Source organism: Lipotes vexillifer, unplaced genomic scaffold (assembly GCF_000442215.2).
Source record: "Lipotes vexillifer unplaced genomic scaffold, Lipotes_vexillifer_v1.1 scaffold229, whole genome shotgun sequence".
Lineage (NCBI taxonomy): Eukaryota > Metazoa > Chordata > Mammalia > Artiodactyla > Lipotidae > Lipotes > Lipotes vexillifer.
This window is the reverse complement of record NW_006771155.1, coordinates 1278467-1296953: the sequence shown is the minus strand read 5'-3', so window position 1 is coordinate 1296953 and position 18487 is coordinate 1278467. Positions and strand designations below refer to the sequence as shown.

Sequence of the window (18487 nt, the reverse complement as noted above, 5' to 3'; positions counted from 1 at the left end):
AAAGAGTCATTAAAGGTGGGGGGAAGGGATAAATTAGGAGGTTGGGATTAAGATATACACACTAGTATATATAAAATAGATAATCTACAAGGGCCTACTGTATAGCACAGGGAACTCTGCTCAATACTCTGTAATAACCTATATGGGAAAGAATCTAAAAAACAATGGATGGGGCTTCCCTGGTGGTGCGGTGGTTGAGAGTCCGCCTGCCGATGCAGGGGACGCGGGTTCATGCCCCGGTCCGGGAAGATCCCACATGCCGCGGAGCGGCTGGCCTCGTGAGCCATGGCCGCTGAGCCTGCGCGTCTGGAGCCTGTGCTCCGCAGCGGGAGAGGCCACAGCATACCGCAAAAAACAAACAAACAAACGAACGAACAATGGATGTATGTACGTGTATGACTGAACCACTTTGCTGTACAACTGAAACTAACACAGCATTGTAAATCAACTATACCCCAATACAAAATAAAAATTAAATTAAAAAATTAAAATACTGGCATAATAAAAAGATTCTTTAATTTTTTTAAAAAAGAACTTCAGCAAAAACTTTAAAATCTGCATATTAAATGTGGGAAGAACATTAATAGGAGAACTTTTGATCCATTATGTCAGCAAACAGGCCAGTGAGATAAAATAACATTTAAATTAAAGCCAAACCATGGTTTCATCAACCTGATTTACACAAAATGTCTAAAGCCAAGTGTAACATTGAAATGACAGGCGTGTGGTATCAGATTCATGTAAGACCCTTTTTCTGGATAATGTTAATAACCCATGTAATTCAAATCCTGCATCCCAGGAACCAAGAGGAGACGGAATAGACATTTCTGAAACAGGTCCAGAAAGAGGAGAGGCTGGTCCCAGGCACACGTGTGCCCTAGAGAGAGGGCTTTTGGCAGTCACTCTTTCTTATCTCACTTTCACATTTACACTGCCCACTTGGGCCACCCCTGACCTCTTGGGTTCTGTGTCTGTTGCCCAAAGTCCTATCACTGACCCATTCCTCTCTGAGGAGTTTATCCAAGGTCCTTCCTGAATCCGTTAAGACATACCTGGTCTGGGGGCCATATTGTATGGTCCTATTTTAGCTACTATGATAAAACCCAACAGAGGTGGGTGACAGTCTGCGACAGGCCAGCAAAAATGTCTGAAGACCTGTTCATAGGATTAATTACGCAATAGAACTAGGAAACTGAGTCCCCAGGCTGTCTCTTTTTAAAAATTTTTTATTGAAGTCTAGTTGATTTACAACGTTGTGTCAATTTCTGCTGCATAGCAAACTGACTCAGTTATACACATATAGACATTCTTTTCTATATTCTTTTCTATTATGTCTCTTTATTGAACTTCAGCCTCTTCTCAATCCCAAAACTAAGAAATAGAGCCTCTCAGATTACAAGATCATTCTCCTTTTGGAGGAAAAGTATAGAGTGAATAAGGTCGTTTTTCTATAATTAAGGCAGTAAAACATTTTCTAAAGGAAAACTTTGTTTTCCTAACCAACTTTTGCCATGATTTAAAAATCTCCTTAAGTCATTTTCTCTTTCTCCATAGCGGTTCCTGCCTAAGTAAAAAAAGAAAAGCCTATATAATGTTTACTACCTTGGGATTTTGCCTGGCAAGTTTCCAGGTAAAAAGCTTTAGAAATCCCAGGGCAGCAAGTACTTTATTTTGCATTTGTCTCAGTTGAATATGTCACAGGACATTAGGAAGTAGAGGGTATGTCACAGTTCTCTCTGTATATACTGTCTTTCAGAGCAGTAAAAGGAACAGAACTCTGGAAATGTAACTTCCTAAAGTATAATGAGTTAGGCTATAAATCCTAGAGAAATATAGGAAAGTGTTTTATTAACTCTGATCATTCCATTTTACTTATAAAATTGCCCCCAGTTGCTGAAATTTGAAACAAGTAGCACACGAGTTGAACAAAGGTATCATCAGTTAAATGATAATTCTATTTTCTTTTCCCTTAAATTTCAGGAGACTTTGCTGTGCTCTTAAGCTCTGGACTTCCTATTAAGATTGCCATCCTGATGAATTTTATAAGTGCTTTAACTGCCTTCATAGGACTGTATATTGGGCTCTCGGTATCCGCGGATCCATGTATTCAAAACTGGATCTTAACAATTACTGCGGGGATGTTCTTATATTTATCCTTGGTGGAAATGGTAAGCTTTGTGGTTTTTCTGTTTTGTTTTTCCAAACACTAAAAATGCAAAACAGAGGCAAAGCAGCAAAACAGAAGGGTCGATGGGGAGAAGAGAAGAATATAGACAAAAGTATAAAAGAGTAGAGGGAAATATTCTGTGCAATCCAAGAAAGTAAGTGGTAGGCAGAAGAAACATAATTTGAGATTCAGAGCATATTGACATTCTCTTAACTGAAATTAAGTGGAATGATTGAAACTTTTATAATTGTCAAAAAGTGATTGTCATTTCATTCTGCTCCAGCTTTGCATCTATAAAAGAGGCCTATACTTCCAGCTGAAAACTTCTGTTAAACAGCCAGCCATTTTGTTTATACATTAGAAAATATTTCAACTGAATTTGTCACTAAATTAAAGAGCTCTTTGGCTTAATGAACCAACCCTATTTTTAAGTTGCCAAAGCGCTATCATGCTGGTGAAATGAGAAAGATGATTATAGTATTGAGTCTCTAAAATTGCAATATATTTTTCCTGAAGAGGTCCTTGCTGACATTAATGGTTAACTCAATCATCACGTTTCATCCCCTAGAATCTGAATTGAACCTGGGAAATTTCACTTTTTTTTTTTTTTTTTTTTTTTGCCTCTTAAGTTCTGTTCTCTGCAAGATAAACCAGTTTTTTTAAGGTCACCTTCTATTAGATTGTTTACAACTTACATGTTTTTTTTTTTTTTTTTTTGGCTGCGCCATGGGGCTTAGATATTTTAGTTCCCAACCAGGGATTGAACCTGGGCTCCGGCTGTGAAAGTGCCAACTCCTAACCACAGGACCACCAGGGAATACCCTACAACTTACATGTCTTAAGATAAAAGTCATAATGATTTTCCTGTCTCATGGGTGGGAATAAGGCAAATTAAAATGGCATAAATTAACAAGATATAATATATATATTATTAAATATATATATTAAATATATATTTTTTAAATCACCCATGTTTTAAAAGAAGTCTTTATTGAATTTGTTACAGTATTGCTTCTGTTTTATGATTTGGTTTTTTGGCCACGAGGCATGTGGGATCTTAGCTCCCCAACCAGGGAACGAACCCTCACCCCCTGCATTGGAAGGCGGAGTCTTAACCACTGGACTGCCAGGGAAGTCCCAACAAAAGAAATATTTAAGACTTAAAATCAATAGAAAGCCAATCTGATCAGAAATAAAACACGTGATTACATGCATCCTGGAGCAGAAACGTAAAAAATAAACAATCTTGAAGGTCATATGTGGAACAGGACCATTGGGGTTGACTAGTGATTTGGCAGAAACCAGCGATTGTCCTGGAAGTAAGTAAAGAGACTGTTTCATAAGGGAAAAAATCTGGAAGGCAGGAACCTGGGCTTATACAACCAGAAGAGTGCATTCTATAAGCAGAATTCAAGAAGGGGACTCTTCAAGTAAAACCACCATCTTAAACTGCGCTGTGGGGACTTCCCTGGCGGTCCAGTGGTGAGGACTCCACCCTTCTGCTGGGGCTTGGGTGGGGAGGCATGGGTTCAATCCCTGGTCAGGGAACTAAGATCCCCTATGCCTGTCGGGGCACAGCCAAAAAAAAAAAACACTGTAAATGCTTCTGACTTTTTGGTGGTCTTTCTTTTTTTTTTTTTTTTTTTTTGGCGGTACGCGGGCTTCTCACCGTTGTGGCCTCTCCCGTTGCGGAGCACAGGCTCCGGACGCACAGGCTCAGCGGCCATGGCTCACAGGCCCAGCCGCTCCGCAGCATGTGGGATCTTCCCGGACGGGGGCACAAACCCGTGTCCCCTGCATCGGCAGGCAGACTCTCAACCACTGTGCTACCAGGGAAGCCCTGGTGGTCTTTCTTAATTCTCATGAGATTCAAGTATATGAGGTAAACAGCAAAATGTACTTTCATATTTGGAAATGTTCTTACATATTGTCTATGGTACTCAGGGAATTCCCTAATCTTGACAGTGAACATAGTCAAAGGTGCAGCTGATTCAACCCATCTTTTCTGAACCCCGGTCCCCAGCCCGCAATCAGTGTTAGAGAATCCTGCCATCCTTCCACTTTGAGAAATCTGGATTTCTCACCTTGTGTGACTTAGAAAGCACATGGCCACTCATCACTGAATGTCGTGAGCTACCTTTTATTTTAAATGTCTGTAGATCCGTCCTTAAGTTCACTCTGGAGCCTCCTGATTTTCAGCTTTGCATTTCTTTGTTTTTTTTTAAGCATCTTTATTGGAATATAATTGCTTTACAATGGTGGGTTAGTTTCTGCTTTATAAAAAAGTGAATCCGTTATACATATACATATGTCCCCATATCTCTTCTCTCTTGCGTCTCCCTCTCTCCCACCCTCCCTATCCCACCCCTCTAGGTGGTCACAACAGCTTTGCATTTCTAATTCCTTTTTTCTTTAAGAGTTCGTTGGGGGCAGTTGCTATATTCTTTTGAAGTTGATTTTGTGTTTTAACACAGTGTAGTCTCTCTTCAAGTATGATGGATGTGTATGTACGTAGTTAGTCCTTTCTCTTTGTCTCCTAAAATTGACCTGAAAAGATTATCAAGAACCATTTGAGCCCTAAGCTAAAGACAACATTTTCCCCTCGATGTTTCTTCTCCCGGTCTTGTAAGGATAAAGAATTGCTTGTAAGAAAACAATGTGGCTGACATCCTATGAAATTCTAACTAGAAGAAATCCTGACCTTATTGCAAATTACTAATGGCCAAAGAAAAATCAGCGTCCTGGCAAAAAGACAGGAAAGAAAATACTCTGAGTTTCCTGGGGCTGCTTCCTATAATCCAGGTCACCTGCTCTCACGGCCTTTTGAGTAACTTCTAAACAAATACAGCTCTTTCACATAGTGGCAAGTTTAACTGTGGTACTCTGGGGCCATGCCAAAGAAAATACTTTTTTTGTCATTTCAAGGGAAGAAAACAAGGTTTCAAGACTCTGTACAACAGCAAAGAAAATAAATGACAGCCACTAAAGGGTAAGGGGGAATACTTTCATTCACTGGCTATTTACCAAATTCTGGAAATTTACCAGGCATCTTCTGAGCAGGGTTAATGTGAAAAGATTAGCTAGATTTTTGCTTTGCTTATTTGTTTCAAAGAAGTTGGGTGTGTTATTTCAAACTCCTAAAAGGAAAAGGACTGGGGGCAAAAATGGGGCCGTTAGCAGTGATGCCAGCAGAGCAGAAAGTCTTCACTAGGCAAGTCTGCCAGCCTAAAATTCTCCCAAGTGGTATTGCCTTATCCAAGCACATCACCTCTCAGTTCCATCGAATAGTTTCTAAAGTAAGTTAAGAATGAGTGCAGCTCTGGGTGGCCGGAGGAAATTCATTTGCTATTATAAAGATCCATGTGCTAGACTGGGTTTCCCCAAAGCAGAGTCTAAGACAGAGGCGTGTGTGAAGTCAGTCAACTTGGGAGGTGATCCCGGGGAGCAGAAGTGAAGGGCAGGCGCAGTGAAACAGAGAAGGATAAAAAGTCAGTAAAACAATGGGGTTTTATCGAGTTCAATACCACCGTGGGGCATCCACCACACAGGACCTCCTGAGGGGGCTTCTGTCCCCATTGTTCGTTGGTCCCATAAGCATCACCTCCCACATTTCAGGTGATACATGCCTGAGTGCCAAGGGAGTTCCCTGGCAGTGCCATGCCATCACGCTGAGGAGCCCAGGGCAAGAGAAGGAGGATTGTAGTGTAGACCTGAAACAAGGCTTTGTGCAGGACTAGTTAACGCCCTCTTGGAAATGGTGTCTGCCGCAGTAGCTGGGGTGAGAGATGGGCTGAAAGAATATGAAATAGCACACACGTGCTGACCATTAACAGTTGACCCCATCCACCACTCAAATATGCTTCTGGTCCTTCACTTTGGAATTCCGTCTATACCAAAGCCCCTGCAGAGCGGTAGACAGCAAAAATCTCCACAAAGACTTAATACAAGGTAGTTAGTGGAAACAATCTCTAAACCCTACTGATCTTGAGGCAATATTTGATATTCATGATCTCTGTCCTTCCAGCAGACAATCTTGATTCTCCCCACCTTCAGGCAGCCCTGTGTCTGACCGTGATTTCATTCCTGATAGGACACCCAGATCTTCCCTGAGGGATCCTCTTTGTCATTGTCAGGCCATAGCTCCTGTGGTTGCCTGTTCACCACTGTCACCAGGCATGGAAACACCAAGAAAGGCTCCAAGGAATTCTCAGGTTTCCAGATACAGTCCTTGCTTACTCCATTGTGTAGCGATCACCCTACTCCTCATGGTAACCACTGACGATTGTCCCCATCAGCATAATAACTTTTTTCTCTATTGGTTGATCCATTAGCATGAGATGCTCAGGTGACCAGTGTGGTAGACATAGCTTCAAATTCAGTGGAAACATTCCCTGGTGTATTCTCCTCACGAGTAAGGATCTGTGTGATCTGATGGTGCTAAAGTTTGCAGGAACGGGAAGCACAAATTCTAAAAGCAGAAGAATGGGCGATGATTATATCCTATTTGCTTCATGATTTTGCCTATTTTTTTCTGCTCTTATTTCCTTCCTTCTACTCACTTTGCATTTAATTTTCTGATCATTTTCTGGCTCATGAGGTGGAACGACGTATCATTGATTTTAAATGTTTTCTCCTTTCTAGTATAAGCATTTAAAGCTGTAAATTTCCCTCTAAGCACTGCTTTGCTGAGTCTCATGTATTTTGATATGTTCTGTTTCCAGTACTGATCATTTTGAAATGTTTTTAAACATTCACAACATCTCATGATTTTTTCTTATTTGACCCATGTACTGTATGGAAGTATGTTGCCTAATTTCTCGATATTTATAGCTTTAAAAAATATCTTTTAGTTATTTATTTTAATTCTTGCGTAGTCAGAGAATATACCTTGTATTATTTTAGCCTTTTGAAATATTCTGAGACTTTCTTTTATGGCCCAGAATATGGTCTATCCTGGTGAATGGCCCCATGTGCACTTGAAAAGTACATGAGTGTGACTGCTGTTGGGTGAGGGGTTCTGTGAATGTCAATTAGATCAGGCTGGTTGATAGTGTTATTCATATTTTCAAATTCCATAATGATTTTTTTTCTCCACTAGTTCTGTGAATTATTGAGGGAGTGATTGAGGGAGTTAGAATACAGACCTAACTTTGTGGGGTTTTCCCTATTTCTTTCTTAGTTCTATCAATTTTACTTCATGCATTTGACACACTCTGATATTAGATGCATGCATATGTAGGGCTGTTGCGTTTTCTTAATTGAATTGATGCTTTTATCACCATGAACGATCCCTCTTGATCTCTGGTAAAAGTCCTTGTCCTAAGTCTTCTTTGCCTGTTGTTAATATAGTCACACCTGCTTTCCTGCTTACTGTTTGCACAGAATATGGAAAGTAAGTGGTAGGGCTTTGAAAGAGTATTTGAAGTGACGTAACAGGAGAAATGTCTGATACAATCAGCAGTATCTGTGATTAATATGTTAATATCCATGTATCTTGTTTATCTTATTTCCCTAAATCTTATTTATAACAAATCTATTGGTTTGTGATATTTTTCATACTCCCATGTTTGCTACAAAGATTTCATGAGATTTGTTCTTTATAGATATAATAGCCCCTGAAAGATATACATGTGCCAGTCTTGGAAGCTTATGAATATGTTATCTCACATGTGAAAAGAAACTACGCAGGTGTGATTAAGGTTTAGAATCCAGAGATGGGAAGATTACCCTGGATTATCTGGGTGGTTCCAATCTAATCACCAGTTGTTAAAAGTGGAAAACCTTCCCCAGCTGTGGTCAGACAAAGGTATGTGACGACAGAAAGGTCAGAGAGATTTGAGGTTGCTGAATTTGAAATTGGAATTAGGGGGCCAGGAGCCCAGGAATGCAGGCAGCCTCTAGAAGCTGGAAAAGGCAAAGAAACAGATTCTCCCCTAAAGAATCCAAAATGGAAAAATATGTTACCAAATGCTTCAGGTCTGGCTGCTCCCCGCTCGAAAATCAATACCCGAGAGGCAGTTGTTGGTAGAAAAGGAAAATTGCTTTTAATCAGAATGCTGGCGATCTGGGGAGATGATTGACTCAGTGTCCCCCCAAAACCATCTGCTTGGCCATGAAAGTTTTTAAAGGGAAAAACGGAGGTAATCTCAGTTAATCATTGAGATGGGGGTCAGAGTTGTCACCCTCCCCCGCTGCATGCAGGCTTGTTGACTTCTTGTGATGTTTCTTTAGATGCTGTCTTGTTCACACAGTTTGTCCACACTGTTTGTTCACGAGATTACTGGAGGGGAAGCAAGGGAAGAGATCTGGTCACCTGTTAATTATTCTTCATTTCTGCTTCTTTGATCTACGGCAAGAACCAACAAGTTAGGCAAGGTATTGTGTGAGCACAAGATCTGAGAGGTGTGCTAGGGCTGGAGATGAGGAGAGCGTGGGGGTGCCTGATTGAAAAGTTAGTTACAGCGTAGCTTTGCTTAGTGGACAAGAAAGGGGGTCTCCTGCTGTGGGCCGTTTCCTGCAAAGAGCTGTTTACAAATCCCACCCCCCTCAGATATCATTCCATTTCTCTGGGATTAGGGATGAAGGTCCGTCTCCTGTAGCTTCCTCATGCTGTGAAAGGGCCTCGAGGTCTTAGTGTGAAAGATATTGACATGGGTTAGAAGCATCTTTGGCTGACAGCTTCAGTTGCCCGTTTACCTACACAAGCAGAGAAAGCTACAATTATTTTGATGCCTACAAAGATACAGATTATTATGAGCCATAGTGTTAATCCCATTCTCCTAAGGCCAGTGCTTGGAATTGTGCAAGCCATAGATTCAGTTCTGCTCAAGATGGAGCAGCTTATGTCGTGACTGCAGTCTGGTCATCATGCAGTTAGCTCTTCCCTCTTGTGGCAATTATAGTATCTGTAAAACAACTCAGGAATGTGCATCAGACACTGTCTGTGACCCTATTATCCTAATCATTAACTGCTTGAACCTGCTCTTTTGTGACCCAGGAAGGCCTGGGAGATGTCAGCTTTTCTACAAACGAGGCAGAGGACATGAAGGGGCCTTTTTACTTGAGGGGAGGGAGCCCACAGCGTTCTGCTCGGTTCCAAACACATTGATTTTAGCCTGGTGAGACCCAAGTCAAATTTCTGACCTACAGAACTGTAAGATAAATTTGAGGGGTTTTTTTGTTTTTTGTTTTATTGCTTTTTTGCGGTATGCGGGCCTCTCACTGTTGTGGCCTCTCCCGTTGCGGAGCACAGGCTCCGGACGCGTAGGCTCAGCGGCCATGGCTCACGGGCCCAGCCGCTCCGCGGCATGTGGGATCCTCCCGGACTGGGGCACGAACCCGCGTTCTCTGCATCAGCAGTCGGACTCTCAACCACTGTGCCACCAGGGAAGCCCGAATTTGTGTTGATTTAAACCCCCAGGTTAGTAGTGATTTGTTAACAGCAGCCATAGAAAACTAATATGTCTCTGTGCTACTAACCTTGGTTTAGATGTGCTCGGGAACAGAGGCAGCTATGTAAGAGCTTCTCATTCTGTCTGAGAACTGAAAATTCCTTCTAAGAAAATTCCCAGAACTAAAAAAATCAGGAAGATTTCTCATAGCCACCATCTCTAAAGTTTATAAAATCTCTCAAATAGAAGGAAAAGACCAGCCCTGGAAATACTGTTTTTTTCCAGCAGTTTGGATAAAAGAGACTTTATTTTTAACGATATGATTTATTATTTAATGAATAAGTTAATTCATTTTGAAGAGCATTAAGCAGGTTATGCCAAAGAAAGGTTTATTTTGGATCCGAAACAAGATTCAAACCTTTAGGCGCCTTTCCTAAGGTTTTAAGTCCTGCAAAACTGTTTCCATAGCAACAAGCCCATAGAAATCTCAAGGGGCTATCATGATGGATGTGACTGGAGATGTCTCTAGAATGGGGATAACTGCACAGCTGCCTAGGATCTAGTATGTTAATAGCATCCAAGCTGATAGTGGAGGAGCTGTAACTCAGAGAAGTAGGTACAGAAGAAGGAAGTGCCTACCAATTCATGCCAAAGCAAAAGAAATTCTCATGCCCCCTCTGTGTACATCACAGTGAATTAACTGAGGATATACCTTATTTCCAGCCCTCTCCCTCCACCAGTCTTTCTCACTGCATAAATCTCTGGGTTGCTTCCTCTTCTGCTCTGCACTTGTGTTTTTTGTTTTGATTTTTTGTTTGTTCGTGTTTGGTTTTGTTTTTTGTTTTGATGCTCTTTTAAAACTTCTTTTCACTGACATAAAAATGGGAGAGGAAACAGTAAGATTGGAGAGGAATCACTTAGAGTAATTTGCTTATCTACCTTCTTCTGGAAATAATATCCTCCAAGTAGTATCACAGCCACCCTTTTGCCTGGAGCATTTTCCAATTACCAGATAATTTTCTTTGTATGAAAGGCAGGGTAAAGTATAGTTTGAATTTTTGAACTTAGCTCCTCTGCTTTGAAAATATACCCAAACACAGAAAAAAAAAGATCCCTCTATGAAACCCACTCAGTAAATAGGATTATCAACAGTCCAGATGAAGGGCATTCATTGGCTTCTCTACAACTATTTTAGTTCAGTAAATATAACAGCTTTAAGATTGTGAATTGGGTAAAACGAACATGAATTGACTGACAAAAGGGCTACCCTCCTAGCTAGGTTTCTCATCTTTTTAAAAGCAGGTGACTGTAATATTAAGCTATTCCTACACGTTTAGGATATTGGTCCTATTCCCTGTTCCCATCATGCTTTCTTTATCTTCCAATTTATTGCATTTGATTGAGTCTTTCTTTCTCAGAGAACTTTAAATAAATCCAGTGCAATTCAATCAATAATCTATAATCCCAAGTTGGCTCTGGTAAATGAATCCTTTATCCAAAAAAACTAGTAAGCTATCCTTTCTTTGAAGTTTGGCAATATCTAGGTGTAATGACCTTTAAACAATACTCATCTATAGAAAAGGGATATTTTGTTAGAAAAGACATAATCTTGATATGAATATTTGCTTTCAACAAATACTGTACTTGAAATCAACGTGTGTAACTGACATTGTTTAAACACTCTTTTGCTGTGAAAAAATGAGAAGCATTTAAAAACCATTTCAGGCAGCACAATGAATATAATTTAACATTCACAATTATTTCTTCACAAAAGCAAGAAGTATGAAAATCATTCTTACCAACAATTTTGAAAGATTTCCATTCTCTTTCTGTAAAAAAAGAGATTTCTCTAAAAATCAGTCAAACCCTACTTAGATATTTTCTACTGAGAAAATGATTAATAGGCGCAACTCTGATGAACACTGAGCTCTGTAATTTTTAAAAATTGGCCACCAGAAATGTTTGTATTTTTTGCTTTTCATGTTTTTTTCTTCTAACTAGCTTCTCAAACCATATGTGCCTGCGTGCACACACACACACATCTTCCAAAGCAATCCATTTCTTAGGAAGATATTATAGCTGGCTGATGACTCTTTTTGCTGAGCTATACAATTAAGAGTTTGTCTAACTTAATTGCTTCCCCTAAGGAAAAAAATGGAGAAGTGAATAGTTAAATACAAGTTAAAAACAGGTAATATCTTTGTCTCTCTGAATTATATGTGACAATGATATGGTCTTTGTCTTACAATTCAGTTTTCAAAAGAGAAATTTTCATTTATATTCTGTTGCAAATGGCTTCATGAATTCCCTTGGGATACCATTGAGAAGGTAGAAACCTGTAATATCTTGTACTTGAATATTTAACAAATAAAATATCTAATGCTGACTTTTTAAAAAGAACCTTATAAGCCTCCACTTTGGTGATCTCAGACACACTGAGAGCTGTGGCCCTTGCTTTCTTGCTTGGTAAGGAAAGTTAAAACTACTGTATTCAGTTGTTTTACAAACATAGCTACTAATTTTAAAAGACCTAAATTCGAAACAGGACTTGTGTCAGTGGGAACAAATCTCCCAATTTCAGGATATTCTTGGGTCAACAGAGTAATTTGTGTTGAGGGCACTAATTCTGTTCATGGGGGCTCTGTTCTCATGACCTCATCAAATCCTAATTATGTCCCAAAGGCCCCGCCTCCTAATACCATCACATTTGGGGGTAGGGTTTCAACATATGAATTTTGAGAGGGGACAAAAACGTTCATAACATGACATTTTATGCTCTGGGACTTGTAGATCTAAACATAACCCAGAACTTCATGTTTCTCAGTACAAAGTGAATGCAATAAATCCTTAGTAAATGACACCTCTTCCTACCATATATTTTCTTAGATGTAAATCTAGATGCTACCTATTGTAATATTACAGTAAGCTAAAGAGCTAAAGAATTAATCAAAGCAAAGTTTTTTGAAACCTTGGAGTGAGTGAATGTGTGTGTGTTCATTGTGGTAAAATATTCGTAACATAAAATTTGCCATTCTAACCATTTTAGGTGTACAGTTCAATGGCATGAGGTACATTCACATTGCTGTGCAACCTTCATCACCATCCATCTCCAGAACTTAAAAAAAATCTTTTCATACTGAAACTCCATACTCATTAAACAATAATACACCCATACGCCCAGCCCCGGGTAACCACCATTCTGCTTTCTTCTCTATGAATTTGACCATTTACTGTAGGTACCTCACATTAGTGGAATCATGCAGTATTTGTCCTTTTGTGATTGGCTGAGTTCACCTCACATAATATCTTCAAGGCTCATCTATGTCATAGCATGTGTCAGAGCTTCCTTCCTTTTTAATGTTGAATAATATTCCATTGTATGTATATCACATTTTGTTTGTCCATTTATCTATCATTGGATACTTGGCTTGCTTTCACCTTTTGACTATTGTGAATAATGCTGCTATGAACACGGGTGTATAAATATCTGTATGAGTCCTTGCTTCAATTCTTTTTTGTATATATCCAAAAATGGAGTTGCTAAATCATATGATAATTCTATTTTTAATTATTTTAGAAACTGCCGTACCGTTTTCCATAGTATCCGCACCATTTTCCATTTCTACCAGTGGTAGTCAGCGTTCCAGTTTCTCCACATCCTCATCAACACTTGTTATTTTCTGTTATTTTGATAATAGTGATCCTAACGGGTGTGAAGTGGTATCTCATTGTGGTTTTCATTTGCATTTCCCTAATGATTAGTGATGTTAAGCATCTTTTCATGTGCTTATTGGCCATTTGTATATCTTCTCTTTGGAAGAATGTCTATTCAAGTCACTTGCTCATTTTGTAATTGGGTTGTTTGTTTTTTGGTTGTGAGTTATAGGAGTTCTTTATATGTTCTGGATATTAACCCTTTATCAGGTATATGATTTGCAAATATTTTCTCCATTCCATGGATTGCCTTTTCACTCTGTAGTGTCCTTTGTTGCATAAAAGTTTTAAATTTTGATGAAGTCAAACTTACTTATGTTTTTCTTGTGTTGCCTAAGCTTTTAGTGACATATCCAAGAAATCACTGCCAAATCCAATGTTACAAAGATTTCCCCCTATGTTTTCTTCTAAGAGTTTTATAGTTTTAGTTCTTACATTTAGGTCTTTGATTCATTTTGGGTTAATTTTTGTATATGGTGTAAGGTAGGAGTCCAGCTTCATTCTTTTGTGTGGGGATATCTAGTTTTCCCCATTCGTTGAAAGGACTGTTCTCACCCCATCAAGTTGTCTTGGCACTCTTGTTGAAAATCAATTGGCTGTGTATGCAAGAATATATTTCTGGGCTCTCTGTTGTATTTTATTCACCCATATGTCTGTCTTCATGCCAAGACAATACTCTTTTGATTATTGTAGGTTTGTAGTAAATTTTGAAATCAGGCAGTGCAAGACCTCTAAATTTGTTCTTTTTCAAGATTGTTTTTACTATTTGGGGTCCCTAGAGATTTCTATGAATTTTAGGATGGATTTTTCTGTTTCTACAAAAAAAAAAAAGTCATTAGTATTTTCATAGGAATTACATTAAATCTGTAGATTACTTTACCTAGTAGTGATACCTTAACAATATTAAGTCTTCCAATCCATGAACGTGAGATGTCATTCCCTTTATTTGTGCCTTCTTGGTTAAGTCGATTTCTAAGTATTCTTTTCAATACTGTTGCAAATGGAATTGTTTCCTTAATATCCCTCCTCTTCAAATTGTTCATTGTTTGGATATAGAAGCACAATGGATTTTTGTGTGTTGGTTTTGTATGTTACAACTTTGCTGAATTTTTCAATTGTATTTTAAAAGCTCAAGAGTAAAAAAATGTATGTTAGTACTGGGTAACAAATTTTTGCTTATGGAAAGACATGTTTCATAAACAGTAATTTTTTAATGTAATTCTATGGTGTATAAAATTGTGTAAGTTAAAGACATTTACAAGTCAGAAGGATTCCACCATTAATCACATAAGCGCATTTCTCTTCTTTTGTCTTTTTAAGCTCACTGAAACAGAAATCTGCTGCAATTCTATCCACTGTTTTCTCTTCTTCCTTACTTTTAACTTGTATGAATAGATAAACCTATGTTGATGACAATAAGTAAATAAAAGAAATCTCTATTGCTTTTCAAAGTTAGAAAGGATGGTATTTTCCTAAACTCTTGCTGAGGACTGAATGACAAATTTGATCCTCGTGTGATTTTTTTTCATTCACTAGAGCAACTTCCCTGGTGTTTTTGTAAAGTCTGTGACAGTGAATGCCAAATACAATCTTGTTTGCTCATCAGGAGTAACATAGTTTGTTTACAATTCATCTAAAGTTTATTGAATGTAAGAGATGATCACTGCTATGAAGAGCCAGCCTATGTATGTTGTCAACAATCTGAAAGAAAAGCAAAAAGGTAATGTGATTGTGTCTGTGGTGGAATACTTACTAACACAAGTAAGTTGTTCAGCCAACACATGGGAGAAGACAGACAGACAAGAGCAGAGCATCTATTTCTTGGATTCATAAAGGCAAAATAGTCTTCATGCTTTACCAGTTTTTCATCAAGTTGTGACTCATGGATGACATCTTCAGAAAATTTTCTTGGAGACAGTGCATAGACAAAAGATTATACAGACTGAGTTATTCGGTTTTGCAAACACTGGATAAACTTTTGGGGTGTCATTAAAAATGGTAATCTATCTACCTCTCTATTTAACAGAACTCCTGCATGTCTCTTTGTAATCATTTTTTAGACAACATGTTACCAATGAACAATCATCAAATGACCCTTCAAAAGTCAAGAGAAAAACGGAAAAATTAACATTGTTATAAATATGTGAATGGGTGAATATTCAAAAGTTAATTTTTCTCATGTGCTAGAGAACATAGAGCTATCCCAGTGGCTCTTCATAGCAGTGATGATTTAAAAAAATCTAAGTGTATTAGTGTTATGAGACTATGGGAAATACTTGGGAAAATATCTTGCTGTTCTGAGTATAAATAAAAGACTTTGAAATGGCACTCTGTAGTTTGGCCGTAGCCACCAAACAATCCAGCAACTCAAAATATTCTTTAGTTTTTCCTTCTCTTTTTTTTCTATTTTTACTCTTAGAAAATAGGAATGTATAGGTGGAACAGAAGAAATATCATTAGATTCATAATCAATACCAGATGATCCATAACCGTTATAATGTTTCTCCCAGTAAGCCTATAGGCCATGCTGAGTGTTTCTTTAATTTACACTGGGCTTAGATAATAAAGAAAAAAAATTTTTTGTCTGCATGGTCTAAGATGGTGGCCACACCCACATGTGACTATGCTGAGTGCTTGAAATGTGGTTAGTGTAACTAGGAAATGGATTTTTTTAAATTAATAAACTTTATTGTTTAGAGCAGTTTTAGGTTCATGGCAGTATTGAGTAGAAACTACAGAAAATTCCCACATGACGTCTGACTCCCACATACACACCTTCCGCCACTATGAACATCCCACACCACAGTAATAATGTGTTTGTGACAATTGATGAAACTACACTGATACATCATTAGCATCCAAAGTCAATATTTACATGAGGATTTGTGCTTGGTGTTGTACATTCTATGGGTTCTGACAAATGACATGTATTCCACAACTGTAGTATCAGACACAATAGTTTCCCTGCCCTAAAAATCCTCTGTGATCCTCCTAGTCATCCCTCCCTTTCCATTAACTCCTGGCAACCACTAATCTTTTTACTGTTTCCATAGTTTTGCCTGTTATTTCACTTAGTAAATATACATTTACATTTTCCCCATGTCTTGATAGCTTTTTTTTTTTTAGCTTTGAATAATATTCAGTTGTCTGGATGTACCACCATTTACCTATCCATCTACCTACTGAAGGATGCCTTGGTTACTTCCAAGTTTTGGAAATTATGAATAAAACTGCTGTAAACATCCATGTGCAAGTTTTTCTGTTAACATAAGTTTCCAAAATATTTGGGTAAATACTGAGGAATGCGATTTCTGGATCTTAACGATAAGAGAATGTTTAGTTCTGCAAAAAATATGCCAGATGTCTTCCAAAGTGGCTGTACCATTTTGCATTCCCACCAGCAATGAATGAGAGTTCCTGTTGCTTCAGATCTTTGCCAGTATTTGGTGTTGTCAGTTGTTTGGATCTGGGCCATTCGAATAGGTGTGCAGTAGTATCTCATTGCCATTTTAATCTGGAATTCCCTGAAGTCATATGATGTTTAACATCTTTTCATGTGATTATTTGCCATCGATATACCCTCTACCTCCTTGGGGGAGGTGTCTTTTCAGCTCTTTTGCCCATTTTAAATATTGGGTTGTTTGTTTTCTTATTGTTGAATTTTAAGAGCTCTTTGTATATTTTAAACAGTCTTTTATTAGATGTGTCTTTTACAAATATTTTCTCCCAGTCCCTGGCTTATCTTTTCATTCTCTTGATGTTATCAAGAGAAGTTTTTAATTTAAATGAAGTTCAGCTTGTCAATGAGTTCGTTCATGGATCATGTTTTTGATGTTGTATCTAAAAAGGCATTACCAAACCCAAGGTCATCTAGGTTTCACCTATATTATCTTCCAGTAGTTTTATAATTTTGTTTTTCATTTAAATCTGTGATTCATCTTGACTTAATTTTTATGAAAGTTCTGTGTATAGATTCATTTTTTTTGCATGTGTATATCCAATAGTTCCAACACCATTTGTTTAAAAGACTTTGTTCCATTTTATTACTTTTGCTCTTCTGTCAAAGATCAGTTGACTATATTTATGTGGGTCTATTTCTAAGCTCTCTACTCTGTTCCATTGATCTGTTTGTCTATTCTTTTGCCAATGCCACACTGTCTTAATTACTGTAGCTTTATAGTAAAGTCTTGACGTTCTTCTCTGACTTTATTCTTCTTCAATATTGTGTAGGCTATTCTGTGTCTTCTGCCTCTCCATATAAACTTTAGAATCATTTTGTCAAAATCCACAAAATAACTTGCTGGGATTTTTATTTTGATTTGGATTCCATTGAATCTGTAAATCAAGTTGTGAAGATCTGACATCTTGACAATATTGAGTCTTCCTATTCATAAACATGCAGTATCTCTCCATTCAGTTTTTCCTTGACATCTTTTGTTTGAACTTTATAGTTTTCCTCATATAGATCTTGCACATATTTGGCTAGATTTATACCTGAGTATTTCATTTTGGGTACTAATATAAATGGTAATATATTTTTAATTCAAACTCCACTTGTTCATTCCTGGTAAATAGAAAAGCAATTGACTTTTGTATATTAACCTTGTATTCTGTAACCTTGATATAAGCATTTAATAGTTCCAGGAGCTTTGCTGTTGGTTCTTTTGGATTTTCTGCATAGATGATCGTGTCAAGTACAAATAAACACAGTCTTATTTTCACTTTCCCAATCTCTTTACCTTTTATTTCCTTTTCTTCTCTTACTGCATTTGCTAGGACTTCCAATACGATGTTGAAAAGCAGTGGTGGGAGCGGACATCCTTGCTTTGTGTCTGTTCTTATGGGAAAGCTTTGAGTTTCTCACCATTGAGTGAGAAGTTAGCTGTAAGCTTTTTATAGATGCTCATAGTGAATTTGAGGAAATTTCCCTCTATTCCTAGTTTACTGGGAGTTTTTATCATAAATGGGTGTTGAATTTTGTCAATGCTTTATATGCATCTATAGATAGGATCATGTGATTTTTCTTTAGCCTGTTGATATTGGAATGTAGATTACATTAATTGATTTTTGAATGTTAAACCAGGCTTGTATATGCCTGGGGTGAATCCCACTTTTTTGTGGTGTATAATTCTTTTTACACATTGTTGGATTTGAGTTGCTAATATTTTGTTGAGGATTTTTACAACTCTGTTCGTGAGAAATATTGCTCTCTATT

General features: G+C 38.0%; 1 protein-coding gene across 1 annotated transcript in view; it reads left to right on the top strand.

Moving 5' to 3' along the window:
• SLC39A12 (solute carrier family 39 member 12) overlaps window positions 1-18487 on the top strand; it is a 73539-nt gene that overhangs the window by 45943 nt on the left and 9109 nt on the right. Inside the window, 1 exon segment of the mRNA XM_007446570.1 lies at window positions 1981-2168. Coding sequence (XP_007446632.1) covers window positions 1981-2168 — 188 coding nt within the window.